The sequence below is a fragment of the Nothobranchius furzeri genome, chromosome 2, assembly GCF_043380555.1.
Source record: "Nothobranchius furzeri strain GRZ-AD chromosome 2, NfurGRZ-RIMD1, whole genome shotgun sequence".
In the NCBI taxonomy this organism is placed as follows: domain Eukaryota; kingdom Metazoa; phylum Chordata; class Actinopteri; order Cyprinodontiformes; family Nothobranchiidae; genus Nothobranchius; species Nothobranchius furzeri.
In genome coordinates, this window is record NC_091742.1 from 1,486,013 (window position 1) to 1,501,700 (window position 15,688).

A 15,688-nucleotide genomic window follows, 5' to 3' on the forward strand; every position below is an offset into this window, starting at 1 on the left:
ATTTAAAGCGATGTAAAAGGTCAGCATGTAGGAGCGTGGTGGCATTTTAGCGCAACTCATGTGAGCTGTGTGGACGGTTTAGTGGGTGTATGATGAGTTTAAACCTCACCTGCTCATGAAGACCAAGAAGCTGACTGTAGCGAACCCGACAGTGAAGCACACCGTTGACATGGATGTTATAAGCCTGCAGGTAAGAGGGATCACATCAGACGTTTTTATTTGGTAGCAAAACATCTCACAAAACATTACATGGATTTTAATGACTTTTCCAGACCAGATGTACAACAGTTTTAACTGTTCCCAGAATTCAAACCCGCATTTACCTTGTGGTTGTTGAATAAAATCTGCTTGGAGCGTCTAATGTGGCTAAACAAAAGTCTTTGTCGTTTTTAACCTGCTTTCCTGTGCCAATTAGCAATTTTGGAATGGCCACAGAGAACGGTTTGTTCTGAGAAAAGATGGATTAAACGGGAACTAGGCAGCGTAGGCTTTAGCACCCCCTAGTGTGTGTTTGTAGAACCCAAAGCAAAAGCGATCTCCTCGATGTGCGTTCGTCTTTATAACACCTTAACTTAAGAGCCGACATGTCTCCCCAGCCTTCATTAGTGTCTGCAAGAGTGATTCATCCATACATTATAAAAATTAGCTGTGTCCCTGATCTAAAACATGCAGGAAACTTGCTGGAGCCGGACTCCAGTGCCAAATATGTTACCTCCATTTTTTTTAAGTCCGAACAGAGCAGACTAATAGTCTGAAGTGGAATATCTTGGCCACAGGGGCGATAGGGGGCAGAGTGGCCTCTTTTTATTGTAAAAGTCTAAGTCCCATTAGTCATCACAAACTTGCTGAGTTCATCCCCGTGGGGAGCGGTGATCTGCATCTGTGACCTCGCTTGGGAAATATTTGGTGGTTTAACCCCAATCTAACCCCTTTAAAGCTGAACGTCAAGCTGAACGTCATTTATGTCTGCATCTCGATGCATCGATTAGCAGATACATTTCCTCAGCTCTAATCGCAAGCTAGCTGGGCTGCTCCATTCTGCTGCAATCTGCTCTTTACCTTTCTTATTATATTTTATAATGTTTCATATATAATATAAATAATGTTTTTTATGTTTTATATAGCACTGGTGTTAACACTGACACACCTAATGTTGATTCTAGTTAAATATGTAATCATTTCATACAGACACTCGTCCTGTGTTTACTTTTTGGCCACCCACAAAACTTAGTGGGCAAGGCACAAATTTAGTGGAAAAAACAAAACAAAAACAGAAACAAAAAACAAGAAGTGTGAACAAAACTGGTCAGTTGTTGCACAAAAAGGGACGCTAAAAAAGCCCTTGCTCTTCTGAGAAGCCCAGTGCAAACTCTGCAGATCCTGCTGTCAACTGGTTCCAAGGTACACAGCCCCATCTCTTAGTATTATAATCAAACAAAGTCCCTTGCTGCAGGCTGGTCACAGGAAGGTCACAGACGTTGCTGCAGGACTGCCAACTGAGCCAAAAAACAACAAAAACAATGAAGTTTCCACTGCAGTGCAAATAAAAAATGGCCACAACAAAGTAAATAAAAAAGCAATGACACCAGTACTTTTTGGAAAAACATAAGTGTGCATAAATGAAAAAATAGTTAAAAATTATTATAATAATAAAAATAGTTTTAGAAATGAAAGTGTTACAGTTGTGTAATTTATGGAAGGACAAAGCAGCCTACATGAAACCACAATGCTGGGTAAAAGTTTTAAGGTTTTTAAAAAATATCAGAGTTCCATGCTAATGTGTATGAAGGACCTCTCCAGAAAATAAAACTAACAGATACAAGTCATTAAGACTCAAAGACAGGACTCAGCTCTAAGCAGGAAAAAGGTCTCTGCTACTTTTATTTAACCCTCTCAGGCTCAAAATAAGTTTTATAAAAGGACGAACAACATGTTTGCCCACAATACGTATGTGGAGTAACCAGGTAGGTAGGTTTAAACGTTGCAAATCTGCAACACCTGCCTCCAGAGGGTTAAAGGTCTCATTCACTCATTTTTTCAAATAAACTTATTTTGGTCTCTAGTTTGAATGAATGAATCGTTTTCTGTGGGGGAAAAAAAACTTGTGCTCCTGCTTCAGAGGGTAAGTGTCGGGGTAGGGGAAACAACAGCATCAAAGGTCTAATTAATTTTCATATGCCTTGCATCTGATTGGCTAACAACCATATGCTCGTCTTTCTTGGGTAAGAAAATTCAACGTTGATGTATATAAAATATAAAAAAGAAAAGCTGGTTTAAAGATCGAGGGTGTGGCATGTGCACACCTGTTTTAGCTCTGGCCTCATCAGTGCTCACATCTTCATGGAACATGGCTGAGAAGATGATTTATGAATGGCCAGGAGTAGCTAAAGGAAGGGACTTGTTATTGCAGCCATATTACAGAACTGATTTGTGAAAGCTGCACAACCCCTTCTTTCCACCAAACGTGAAAGCAGCGCATAACGTAATAGCAGTGTTTCACCCACAAGCTTGTTTCCAATCAGGAGCGATTCTGACACAAAACAAGACTAAATGCATTCCACATAGTTGACTCCAAAATCACGGGAGATTTGCAACATTACGCGTGAGTTCAGAAGTCCACACACAATAACAATCAAGGAGAAAGACAGCTGTATGAATATAAAAAGGTCTGTGGTTTATTTTCTGTTCCGTTTACATCGTCTTTTACAAGAAATTGGTGTACTGCATGCGACTTTTATTTTGAAAGTTTCCAGATTTTTTTTACACCGATTCCGTGTTTGGCCCGATCTTAACTGTGGAGTTTGACGTGTTTTGGAATCGTAGCCCGTAGAAACTGGACTTGAAACATGATTATTCAGGGACGTGTCCGAAACGTTTCACTTTGCTGCCGGTGGAGAGGAACCCGTCTACTAGAACGTAGTACATTTTGCGGCCGTTTTGCGACGCTTTTAATGCTTGGTGGAAAGAAAGGGTGAGTTTGTGGCGCTCTCGGCATTCCAAGATAGTTTGAAATTTTATAAACTGCACTGAGCACCAACTGGGAGCTGAAAATTAGCCTGGTAAGTTAATAACAGTACAGACCAGTGATTCTGAACTATTTTTTTATGAGGACCATCTTTTTGGCGTTCGAGACAAGCCAGGGCCGCCCCAACCTTAACTCCTACCCAAATGCACACAATTAAAAGTGAATATTTACAAACTTTATACAGAGTCAGACATAGAGTTGTGGCTCTCACATATAGTTTTGAATTTACTATTGGGTGTGTTAGGGTTAGGCTGAGGGTATACACACTCAGCAAAGACAAAATTATGGGGACCCCCTTGAGGGGTCACTGACCTCAGGTTGGGAACCACTGGTATAGGCAGATTTAAAATGAAAAATAGCAGTTGGTACTCCTTGATCATGATTAATACATACTAATAGGAGTAACCCAAGTGAGCCATTGGTCAATCATCTATTCAACAAATCTAAAAATTAAAAGCCATTTTCCCAGCTTCTGCCATGTCTGCAAATACGAATAACTCACTGGGATGTTTTTCCTTTCCTTTTTTTAACACATGGAGACGGAAAAGTCACTCACAGCAGTGTGATCTCACATGAAGGGCAGATAAACACCACAGCTGTGGATTGTTTAATGCATCTGAAGCTGAATGTATTCCATAAAAGCCCAATTATGTGAACAGCTACACGAGCTTCCTCTTCATGCAACTTACAGAAAATAAGTAGCTGCATTAAAGATGATGTGATGATTGGTGCAACAAGGAAAGTTCACGTTAATGTCAGCGTGTCAAGGAAACACAAGCTGCAGCTTTGTTGGGGAAGTCATGTTGCTTAAGACCAACAGTGTACTTTTTTCTAAAGAGAGAGAAGAGTGAAAGTGATACACAAGAAACTAAACAGCTTATTTTAGTTTAGACGTGTATATTTGCTGGGAGACTAAATGAAAACAATGTTGGCAGTGTTGTGCTCTAAATAACAAGGTTTCCAATCCTCAAGTCTGAGTGGGGATTTAAATTTTTAAAACAAAAGAGGCTCTGTTGTTGGTGATGACCGAAATCAGAAGCTGAGTAAATCTCACATTTCTTTAGGTGGGTTTGACAGTAAACAGCACGAGAGAGGTCCCACGTCCAACAAAAAGGAATGTCTGAAAGTAATGTTTACATCTGCGGTGTACAGTCAACAAAACATGTTGAATCACGATGACTGGTTGAATTATTCTGGTAAAAAATGCAGGGTGTCACTTGATTCTTCTTTAAATGAGGCACATTAATAGAAATATTAGCATAATTTGTGGTTATTTAGTCATTTTGAATAACAAACACTGAAACTCGTGCATTAATTGGTAAAAACTATCATGCTCACCACATAGGTTGAACCGCTCTCCCCAGAGCAGACCTCCGTTTCGGGGATAGAAAAATGCATTTTAGCTCCAAACACCGGCTGCAGTCAGTGGATATCAGGTCCGTGAACGCCTCCCCGGAGCCCTGCGATGGAGAGCAAGGCACCGCTGTTCCACAAAGTCCGCTGCGGTGGCTCTCAGCGGCGAAAGAGGAGGAGGAGGTGGAGGCTAACACGGTTCCTCCGCTGCTCCCGAAGCCCAGAGGTAGAGACGACTTCTTACCGGAGTATCGAGCGGACAATAGTACATGTATGCACCAAACTTCTCCCACGTCGGTGTTAAACTTTTCTCCCTGCTCGTCCCACAGCAGCCATGTTGCAAGTGTTAAGCAATTAGACCTACTCCAGTCAGCATAAAGATACCTATTTCATCTCAATACTTTACTGTAAAAACGAAAGCCTCTTTTTAAGAATGGGTTTGAGACATAAATATAACTCAACTCATTCGCTTAACCTGATGAAGTTTCTGGATAAAAGATGCAGTTGGCTCCTGCAGTCCCCAGAGTCGCAGGGCGCTACGTGAAACCTTCCCAAATGTGACAAAAGCAGCTGTTAATGGTTCTTTTAGTTCCTACGCCTCTTGAAATAAAGTCTGCATGGCGTAGTGGGTTAAACACTGGAAAAATGCAGTGAATGTTGCTATAACAATAGCCAAAAATGCTACAACTACCAAACCATTCCTTAATCCGTTAGTGAGACGTACTGACTGGCCAGTCGAGGAGCGTCGTAACAATTATTCGGGACTAAACCATCTCTGCTCATTCATAGGGGTTTGGCTTCTAGCGCTACATGCTATGCTAGCATATAAAAAAGGTAGAATCCGCGTTATCCTTTTAAAAATGTTACTTTGTGTTTAAATAGATGTTTTTTAAACATTTTACTGAAGTTACAATATTTAAAAAGATTAATAATTCTAAACGGGAGAAAAAAAAACACTTTTATTTAGGACCAAAGCGGGTCTGTTAAGGACAGGGACAAACCAACGTAACAGTGTAAGCGCAGTCAAACATTTCTCACAGGTGAAAATCCTGTATTTTGTTTCCAATAAAAGTAAACAAATTTTACATTCTAATATAAAAAGATTACATTACACGATTCGAATAGTTAGAATTAAAAAAAGAAAGTGCTTGTGCTGTTTTTGGGTTCAAAAATTATTAAGGTATTTTTTGTTTTTTGATCGTAAAGATAGACTGTTTTTATGAATACCTTAAATGTTTTAACTATATTTAAAATAATTACTTATCTTACTCTTCCGTATGCGTAATTGCAGCGCAAATGTTAAAAATGAGACCAACTTCCTGTCACGTGTCCACTACAGTAACGTCATATGACTTCTCTCGATAAACATGAAAACTGTGTGCTGCTGGCAAGGACTTGTAACTCTTATTTTTATCATTAATATATGTTTTAACGCAAGTACTCGACTCACAGAGCACCAGGTAAGACACTGATCCGTTTTAATTACAGTAAACGTTCAATGGATCCGGTAACGTAAGCTTTGTTTGGTATTTTGTGTGTGTGTATTTTCTTTTTACATTGTTGTTCCTTTGTAACAACAGGTATGTTCGCTGTGTGGCGGGTCAGTGCTAAACGAAACCGTTGTGGGTCGGTTCTGTTCTTCATCCGCTGGATGGATAGACGGGAGATGCTGCTTGAGGAATGTCAAGACAGGCGACCCTAAAAACATCATCGGGTAAATTAGGCTTTTATTGTCTGTTGATGTTGCATTTGAATATGGAGCTGAAAGCTAAATGCACATAAATAAATGTTATGCAGTTTGTCCCATAAAGAATGGCATTTAAATCTGAAGAAGAAGAAAATATAATTTCTATAGCGCCTCTCAAGATAAAAATCACGAGGCGCTTCACAAAAACAAAAAATGTAAAAATATAAAAAAGCATTTAAAAATGTTTAAAATATATTTAAAATGAGCAAAAAAGAGACAATTGTGATAAAAAAATGTTAAGAGAGAGAGAATAGGAAAAAGGGAAATCGGTGGTTCCTGAGGAAGGTGGAATAGGTGGGGAGAGCAGAATAAAGAGAGTGGTGAAGAAGGTCATCCAAAAGCCAGCTTGAACAAGTGAGTCTTCAGCTGCTTTTTAAAGGAGACCACTGAGTCCACTGATCTCAGGCTCAGGGGGAGAGAGTTCCAGAGTCTGGGGGCCACAGCAGCAGATGATCTGTCACCTTTGGTCTTTAGCCTGGTGCTGCACAACCAGTAGGCTGAAATGTTGATTGTGAATAGAAATCATTGAGGCCTATCTGAAATGTTCTAATGATATGAGTAATACTCAAAACACTAAATGTTAATAGCAGCTACTTAATAAATAAGTCTTAGAAAATCTAACCTTGAAGAGAATATTTACTAGTATGTAAAATTATGTTTACTTTGAATGGAAGGTATGCTATTGAATGTGGCGATACAATATATATCACAATACAGGGGAGACAATATGATATACTGTGATACTAAAAGTCAGACGATATTTGCAATGTTTAAGACTAAATTTAATAGGGCTTGTGATCACACGTGATTATGCATAGTAATCTAGGATGTGTGCGAAAATGTTGGAAGGTTGACAAGTGTAAACAAACCGTGAAACAAACGGTACTGTCGCAGAGAAGAAGCGGATTTGGGTGAAAGAAAGTGTTAAACAACATTATAAAATCCCAAAAAAGATGCGGAATATACAGGGATACGTTATATGAAGACGTCGGGGACCGGTATGTGGACTCTATTTCCCTCTGGGATTAATAAAGTATTTTTCAATTTAATTGAATTTTGAAAGTCAGCGTTATAAATGGTTCTGATCCATATGAAAGACCCAAGACCGGCACACTGATGACATATTGCTACCTCCGCAGTTATGCATAACGGACATTTTCGGCTTTCTTGTTTGTGGTGTGAGCTGATGTAAATGTCCGGATGAGAGGTAAATGTTTTATTTAGTTTTTCTAGTAAAACAATCAAAGTTGTCATCCTACAGAAGAAGTGTAGCGAGAGAAGTTGTGTTGTGTTTCAGCGCACCCGCATTAACTCACCGGTGTGTGTATGTGTGTGTGTGTGTGTGTTTCGTGTGCATGTCGCTGTTGAAGGAAAGAAACGATGAATGAAAAACGTACACCATCTGTAACTTACCAGAATGAAAATACTCCAGAATGTGATGTTTGGTCGCCTTATAGCTGCGATCAAGGGCTCACACGCCTCCAACAGGGCGGACGCGTCGGTGATGACGTCACAATCACAAGCCCTATGGAGAGCCTAAGTCACTTCCGCATCACAGGTAACCCGGAAGAACGAAAAAGTTAACTTAAGTCAATGGGGGGCTAAAAACACTATTTTCTAATCCGCTTAGCCTTACGCCCTGGATCGTGCTCATGTTGTACTGCAATTTAAATGAAAAGTAATGATGAGTATTTCGACCACGCCAGTCACGCACTTTGAGATTTGTTAGCTTGTAAAAGTTTGTAATTAGCATGACTACAAACTAGAAATGGGCACGTTGCATATGTGACGTAACCACATAATCTCCTCTCCCCTAGCATAGCTGCTACTTACCACATGGCCAGATTTATGGTGGTTCTTTCCTCCTGTGGGAAGCTTGTTGAACTTACAGCCCTTTTCCCTCAGTTTTCTTCATGTCTGGTTTGCTGACGTCACTTTCGTGAAGCGCATTTGTAGTCCTGGACTTATTTTCACACAAAACCTAAAATATCATCCCCCCCATTTGAAAATAAACACATTCTTGGTATCAAAATGTGTCTTTAAATTTCACGGACATCATATGCGAAATCCATGGCACAAAACAAGCGGAATTGGAAAATAGTGTTTTAAGCCCCATTGACTGGCATTCATTTTTTCGTTCTTCCGGGGACCCATGGTGCGGAAGTGACTTAGGCTCCCTATAGGAAAATTCAGGCCAGATGCTTCCAATGGGCCTTTCCCATCTGTACCGGGTCGGCCCGGGCCGGGTAGCCCCAGTCGGCCCCAGCCTGGCCCGGTTGATTCCACACATCCTTGTCTTAAGCCCATGTGGGCTGATTCTACCCACCAATCAGAGGCTTGCTCTAATGGAAGGTGCGAATTTGCTGTCAGCAGTGGGTGTGTTGGCCCTGGTCGGCCTGAAGCAGACCCCCTCGAGAAGAGGGCTGAGAATGAGCCTTGGTTGACCCGGAAAAATACCCGACCACCCAGATATGTAAACAACCTACGCTACCCGGCCCGGGCCGACCCGGTACAGATGGGAATGGCCCACAAGACTCCAGTGTTTGTCAGGAGATATGTTCTTACTTCAGAAGGGTGGTAACAACTGCTGCCACCTAGCAGTCGGAGTTTGAATTGCACCACACAAAGAAATGCAGTAAATGTTTGCATGTAAATTCTTAATAAAAGCTCGATACATTGCTTTTAAATATTGATTCAGTATAACACAACAACTGCGATATTTCAATGTATCAATATTTTCTAAAAATTCCTAATTGTTATAACTGATGTATAAAAGAGTAATTGAAGACAGTTTTGTAGTCTGTTTGGACACATCTTAATCGAGCCAGTGTCTTTGTTCCTTTTGTTGGGAAATTTGTAAAGGTCAAGCATTCACGATTATAGAAAATCTGGATCTTTTTGTTACTCTGTGCTAAAACACGATATTTTTTTGTCAGGTTGGATTTATCCAATTGTTCGCTAACTCACGTGGACAATCTTCAAGAAGCATCCTCAGTGTTTATGATGTAAGTACACACAAACTACAAGTAGGAGAAAAATAAAGATTATTATTTTGTTGCTTAGTTTTTTCTGCATGTACAAGCTTTTTAATGATAAGATAGTACTGTAGTTCTGTTTCGCTGAACCCAGGATTAAAACATGTATGAGGCTAATTTCTTAGAAAGATGCTGACACAAATTTTTGTAGGAAGCAGAAATTTAGAAAAGTTTCCATTTTTTTTAACTTCATATTTTCCTTTTTTCTTCCTGGAAAATGTCTTGAACTGATGTTTTTTATAAATAGCGAAAGTCAATAAACCTCACAATTAAAATAATCTCTTCTTTGTTTTATTAGTATTTTACTGTCTAAATGTTTGTATTTTAGAGATCTCTCACGCAATCCACTTATCAACATCAGTGATGAAGTGTTTCAAGGATTTCTTGACTTAAATTACATGTAAGTATCCGCCGAGATCTATAATTATGACTGAATCAAATTTGTGATGAACTTTTATTTTCCTGCATAGTCAACTACAGTGTTTTTCTAGGGGTGTGTATTGGCAAGAATCTGGCTATACGATATTTATCACAATACAGGAGAGATGATACGATACATCACAATGCTAAAAACCAGATTATATTTGCGATTTTTAAGACAAAATGTAAAGGTGCACTATGTAAGAATATAGTGAGAATTTTACTGTGATGAAATCCCAAAAGAGTAATGTTTCAGTCATTTTGGAAGGAAGGTTATACTGAAACATATTTCATATCCAGCTGGCTGCGGAGATTGTCAGTTTTTCTCCCTTCAGAACAAAGGAAAGAGGGACGTAACTACTGTTTACCATCAGTGGATGTGGTGTTGCTGTGTCGCCTGCAAGCTAATACTGCAGTGCCAACAATTGTAATTTAACGACTGCCGGCAAAAAGCTCCAGAGTTGTTTAAAATGATTGCAGTAACCAAATTTTACCCCAGGATGTAATTTTTACTTCAATTCTACATAATGCACCTTCAAAGCTGCTATATCAAATTTACAGAAAGAGCTAGCTTTTAAGCTAATGCGGTCACAGAACACTCATTCCTCTTGTCGGCTATCATCCCCAGGCCACGTCTGCCAGAACAGGAAACCCACATTTCCAGAGGAAACTAAATACTGCTAAACACCACTAGCTGTTTTTTTACGCCCAAGCATCTTTTGTTTTCTAAAGTTGGAGTAGTAGCAGCTAGCTGTTTTTACTTTTCATATATTATTGACCGGCAAACCTTTCACACCAGTGATGTTCTGTTAATTAAACGAGAGCTTAGTGAGTGGAGGACTCAGGGAAATGTGGAAGTAAGGGGGTCTTGTGAGATCGACAACCGAATGGTCCAATTGTCGCATTTGGTCCAAGTCGTGTTATAGGGAGCCTAAGTCTACTTCCGCATCACGGGTCCCTGGAAAAACGAAAAAATGAATGCAAGTCAGTGGGGCTAAAAACGCTATTTTCTAATCCGCTTTGCCTTACGCCCTGGATCGCACATGTGTTGTACTGCAATTTAAATGAAAAGTAATGATGGGTATTTCGACCATGCCTGTCATGTACTTTGAGATTTTTTTGGCTTGTAAAAGTTATTAGCATGACTACAAACCAGAAATCGGCACGTCGCATACGTGACGTCACCACATCATCTCTAACCAAAGTAGCTGCTACTTACCAAATGGTAAATGGTAAATGGCCTGTATTTGATATAGCGCCTTCTAGAGTTCTTGAAACCCCCCAAGGCGCTTTACAACACAATCAGTCATTCACCCATTCACACACACATTCATACACTGGTGGGGATGAGCTACAATGTAGCCACAGCTGCTCTGGGGCGCACTGACAGAGGCGAGGCTGCCGAACACTGGCGCCACCGGTCCCTCCGACCACCACCAGCAGGCAACGTGGGTTAAGTGTCTTGCCCAAGGACACAACGACAGCGACAGACTGAGCGGGGCTCGAACCTGCAACCTTCCGATTACGGGGCGAGCACTTAACTCCTGTGCCACCGTTGCCCCAGATTTATGGCCAGATTTATGGTGGTTCTTTCCTCCTGTGGGAGGTTTGCTGAACTTACAGCCCTTTTCCCTCAGTTTTCTCCGTGTCTGGTTCAATGACGTCACTTTCGTGAAGCGTATTTGTAGTCCTGGATTTATTTTCACACAAACCCTAAAATAGTGGTTCCCCCTGTTCTAAAATAAACACGTTCTTGGTATGAAAAGTGTGTATTTAAAATTCACGGACATCATGTGTGAAATCCATGGCACAAAACAAGCGGATTAGAAAATAGCGTTTTTAGCCCCATTGACTTGCATTCATTTTTTCGTTCTTCCGGGGACCCATGGTGCGGAAGTAGGTGGGTGTGACTTAGGCTCCCTATTGGCTGAGGTTTTTTGACAAATGCAAGAGAACCAACTCATTCATTTTTTAACTCTACAAAATATTTATAGCTATACTGTGTTAGAACGTTGTTATGAGGTATGAAAAAAATATCAATTTTGCTCTTGTAGCTTGAATAGAAAGCTCAGGCCAGCCACTTTCAAGACAAATCCAATGTTATTGTGAGATGTTGTCTCATCAGAATGAAGTCACACACAAATAGTCAAGGTTTACATGTAAATAAAAAATTACACACTGCTTTTAATTATCAATGCAGTGTCACAACACAAAATATCACAATATTTCAGTGTATTGGTATTTTTTACACCCCTATGTCTCTGCAGGATTTTGCCAGAGGACATAGTTTGTCCAGGAGGAAACACTTCTTGGCAGAAAGTGGAAGTCAGTCAGGGAGATCGTGTTTGTCGAGGCCAGAAAAACATGTGCAACCAGACAGGATGGCTGTGTAAGTCCTCATCTAACACGTATTATACGGTAACATCTACAAACTTTTGTCTTTATTGATAATTATTGGAAATCCGTAGCCACAAACTGCCCAGAGAACTCGCTTTGTGCCCCGTACGGTCCGGGATTTTACGAGTGTAGCTGTGCTGAAAACTTCCGTGGATATAAGTGTCTTCGACAGGTTAGTTCTGGATTCGTCAGCGTTTTATAGGTTTGACTTAAAAGTTCAACACTGTTGTGTTTGTTAACTTGTCAACAGGGGGAGTTTCCGGCCCTCCGGGTGTTCGGACCACTTGCAGCATCTACAGTTGTGATGTCCCTCCTGCTGTGGGCTACACAGAGACGTAAAGCCAAGTCAATATGAAGCTGAGCTGACAGAAAACTGACCCCTAAGCTTATTGAAACCTCATACATTTTTAAAATACTTTTAAATGTTACGACTTGAATAATTTGAGGGAAAATTTAAAACACTTTTTTTTTTCATTTCAGGGAGTAAAAAATGTCTCTATTTTTAAAACGTTTTTATGTTTGTTACAACTGACCCAGTTTTGCTTTTTAAAAAAAGAAAACAATCTTTTATAAAGCGCCTCTCCAGATAAAAATCACAAGGTGTTTCTCAAAAACAAAAATTTAAGTATAAAAGATAAAAAAAATGATTAAAAATTGTTTAAAATGAGAAAAAAATGTTCAAATTGTGATTAAAATATATAAGAAAAGAGGGAGAGAAATCAGTGGATTTTATTTATCAGTAGATTGATAAAAGTGAAGACTTGAGAATAAATGTCCCAAAGAACTACTGAATGTGTTCAGGTTTACAGTTTACATATGTTGAACAAGTGTTTTACTTGAAAAAAAAAATGTAAAAATATTTTGTGAAGCAAACCACAAAAACTTTGTTTAGATGTGCTTTAACTGTGATTTTAATCACTTTAATGTAAGAGAACAATTTTAATAGAAAATCTAAAGCATGCGGTTGATATTTTTATAGAGCAGTATTGCAAAAATGTTACTATTCAACACGTGTTGCAGTGTTTGCTGCTAAACTTCACCTCAGAATCTGGAAACGTGGCTCTAAGTGTTATTTGGTTGCTTTGTTCTAATAAGATTTGGACTTAAATTAAAAATGTCAAAAGTTTAAATCTATTTTGTGATTTTTTCCCCTTTCATTGAAATCATGAAGCGGTAAAATAATTTAGCATGAGCAGTTTCTCTTTTTCCAAATTGCTGTTGGCTTAATATGGGCAACGGTGGCACAGGAGTTAAGTGCTCGCCTCGTGATTGGAAGGCTTCAGGTTTGAGTCCCACTCAAGTTTGTCGCTGTTGTTGTGTCCTTGGGCAAGACATCTAACCCACCTTGCCCACTGGTGGTGTTTGGAGGGACCGGTGACACCAGAGCACGGCAGACTCGGCCCCGCCAGCGTGCCACAGGGCATCTGCGGCCACTATGTCGCTTATCACCACCTGGGTGTGAATGGGCGAGTGACTGTGTTGTAAAGCACCTTGGGGGGTTCAAGGACTCTAGATGGCGCTATGTTTAATTGTAAACATTTTTTATGGTTGTGTAAAATCTGAATCGCATGACAACCATCAGCAGATTGCAGCATAAACCCGATTGTTTCATACTTCCTGTGTGTGTGAGGAATTTATGTGAGCCATGACAGTTTGTCACATGGTTCACCATCAGTGTGTTGCTGAGACAGATCTGTCTTAATAAAAAGGAAGAAAAAAAACCTGACCGGAACTCAATTTAAAAGGTTATGCCATTCAGATATACATTTATTTCATGCTAAAAGCACGATATAGTGTGATGTGTATAAGCATTCACATGCACACACAAACTGGTTGTTCACTGGTCCACGTTTTTGACTCGGAGCACCACGGGGACCGAGGTGCACGGGATCATTCCCAGTTCTGTGATGACTAGATCCACAAAATCAGGCGGCGTCACATCGTACACTAGATTCAGCAGACCAAGAGAGGGCACTTCCTGCCAGCTCTCCAACTGGGTCTTACCATTACGGGTCACCATGAGGTCATCGGGGTCATCTGGGAAGAAAAAGTGAACACTGAATGATGAATTCAACAGCAGAACAAAAAGCAGGAACCGAATGCTTTCCATACCGAGTTCATTAGATACGAAGGAGTCCGTCTGCACCCGCTCACAGAACTTGTAGGTCTCACAACAAACCAGAACAGGCACGTTAAAAGCTCTGGCCACCAGAGCTATCTGTGAAGTGCCCACTCGAGACATGACATAGCCGTTGGCCAGGAGAGCATGAGCACCAAGAAACACCTTAGATACCTAGAAGGACGACAGACAAACTCTTCTTTACTGCTACATATTTTGATTAATCTGCAGGGAAAAAAGAAGTAGACGTAAATCCTAATCACCTCTGGAAGGATGTAAGAGACGGCTGAGATAAGAACGTAGGTGCAGCTGATGCCTCTCTGAACCAAACGCCTCAAAGCCTCCCGGCCTTCCAGCCGAGGCCTGCTGTCCACGACTATAACGCGGAACTTCCTTCCTTTCTCAAAGGCCTCAAACAGGATGTGGTTGACCAGTGATGAGCTGACGGAGGCAGAAACAGAGGTGCAAATTAGAGAGGGTGGAAGAAAACATGGAAGGAAGTGAGGAGTTGACAGATTTGTTACCATCCATAAACTAGAATCACATCTTCATTGTTGATCTTTTCTATGGAGGACTCGGCAATAGCTTTAGCAGCAAGAATGATCTTCTCTTTGATGTACCACTCGATGCAGTTCAGGAGTTTACTCTTTGCCTAAAACAGGCAGAACGGTGCATCAGAAAGCCATATTTGTGTGTTTAGATGGTGACTTTGGTGTGTAAACATTTGAAATAACCACCTCCTCTTCCTTGCACTGACTGGAAATATTTGAGATTTCTTTCTTGACGTATTTGATGGCGTTACCCATGCTGGCTGACAAGGGGCGACACTGATTCAAAAAACTGAAAGAATGTGGGGAAAAAATTAAACATGAAATAAAATAAATTAATTTAGTGATTTAATATGAAAAAATGTTTCATATCATTATTTCATTGTTTTATTTTATCACCTGATATATGGTTTCAGTTTATTGACCAGGTCTCTGGATAGCTCTTCATTTGGAGGAGTGATATAGTCTCTTATCACCTGGAGACAAAACAAACAGCTCATAACTTTATGACTTTATTACAACTGTTTCTGCCAGGATTTGAGTCAAAACTAGGTTCATCAGATTTGAAACGTAACAAAGATACAGCACCATCTAGTGACCATACATATATTTCCAACCCAAACAAGGTTGAGTGCTGACACTCAATACAAATTAGTCCACCAGGCACAATTTCCCACCAAAACAAAAAACAAGGAGACTTTTTAGATGTGAAGGGATCGGCCTGACTGGTCTTTACCGCACCTGTTTGAAGGCATGCAGCAGGGCAACAGAGCGAGCGTTCGAGCCTGCCACAATGCCCTGTGAATACTGAAGGCCCAGTCGAACAACAGCAGGATGAATCACTGTTGAAGGAATGCTGCAAATATAAAAAAGGTTAATAATTAATGATATGTAGGGCTGAAACATGCAGCAAACGGTTTAAAAATGAGGTCAGTTTACCTGAGTTGTTGTGTTAGAGGAGCTTTGCGACTGTACTGGTGGAGATGAGAAAACAGGCTGACTTTGTAGCCGTAGTCCAAACGGAGTGGGATCTGAAAACATGAT

At 40.3% G+C, this 15,688-nt stretch overlaps 3 protein-coding genes across 7 annotated transcripts in view; 1 reads left to right on the plus strand and 2 right to left on the minus strand.

Annotated features, from left to right (window-relative positions):
- Positions 1 to 4,651, minus strand: part of snx17 (sorting nexin 17) — a 31,651-nt gene extending 27,000 nt beyond the window's left edge. Inside the window, exons 1-2 of the mRNA XM_015947151.3 lie at positions 4,364 to 4,651; positions 110 to 184 (exon numbers count right to left, since the gene is read on the minus strand). Coding sequence (XP_015802637.3) covers positions 110 to 184; positions 4,364 to 4,423 — 135 coding nt within the window. The 5' untranslated portion in view covers positions 4,424 to 4,651. The remainder of the gene's footprint in view (positions 1 to 109; positions 185 to 4,363) is intronic.
- Positions 4,652 to 5,710: 1,059 nt separating this feature from the next.
- Positions 5,711 to 13,107, plus strand: atraid (all-trans retinoic acid-induced differentiation factor). The gene is made up of 7 exons (XM_015947154.3): positions 5,711 to 5,838; positions 5,959 to 6,092; positions 9,062 to 9,130; positions 9,489 to 9,560; positions 11,848 to 11,969; positions 12,049 to 12,149; positions 12,228 to 13,107. Exons 1-7 carry the CDS (start codon positions 5,746 to 5,748, stop codon positions 12,330 to 12,332), a joined length of 696 nt encoding a protein of 231 aa, XP_015802640.3. The 5' UTR covers positions 5,711 to 5,745; the 3' UTR covers positions 12,333 to 13,107.
- A 607-nt stretch (positions 13,108 to 13,714) lies between these two features.
- eif2b4 (eukaryotic translation initiation factor 2B, subunit 4 delta) overlaps positions 13,715 to 15,688 on the minus strand; it is an 8,020-nt gene continuing 6,046 nt past the window's right edge. For all 5 annotated transcript variants that reach the window (XM_015947153.3, XM_015947152.3, XM_054747877.2 and 2 more), the window contains 8 exons: positions 15,584 to 15,675; positions 15,386 to 15,500; positions 15,044 to 15,120; positions 14,834 to 14,936; positions 14,621 to 14,748; positions 14,360 to 14,537; positions 14,090 to 14,270; positions 13,715 to 14,014 (listed from right to left, as the gene is read on the minus strand). In XM_015947153.3, the coding sequence (XP_015802639.3) occupies positions 13,815 to 14,014; positions 14,090 to 14,270; positions 14,360 to 14,537; positions 14,621 to 14,748; positions 14,834 to 14,936; positions 15,044 to 15,120; positions 15,386 to 15,500; positions 15,584 to 15,675 (1,074 nt within the window). In that variant the 3' untranslated portion in view covers positions 13,715 to 13,814. The remainder of the gene's footprint in view (positions 14,015 to 14,089; positions 14,271 to 14,359; positions 14,538 to 14,620; positions 14,749 to 14,833; positions 14,937 to 15,043; positions 15,121 to 15,385; positions 15,501 to 15,583; positions 15,676 to 15,688) is intronic.

Excerpts from the sequence above, each read along its gene's own strand:
- atraid (XM_015947154.3), top strand. The coding sequence starts at position 5,746 with ATGAAAACTGTGTGCTGCTGGCAAGGACTTGTAACTCTTATTTTTATC. Across the intron at positions 9,131-9,488 it reads GCATCCTCAGTGTTTATGAT|AGATCTCTCACGCAATCCAC; the intron begins GTAAGTACACAC and ends TTTGTATTTTAG. Across the intron at positions 12,150-12,227 it reads GATATAAGTGTCTTCGACAG|GGGGAGTTTCCGGCCCTCCG; the intron begins GTTAGTTCTGGA and ends ACTTGTCAACAG.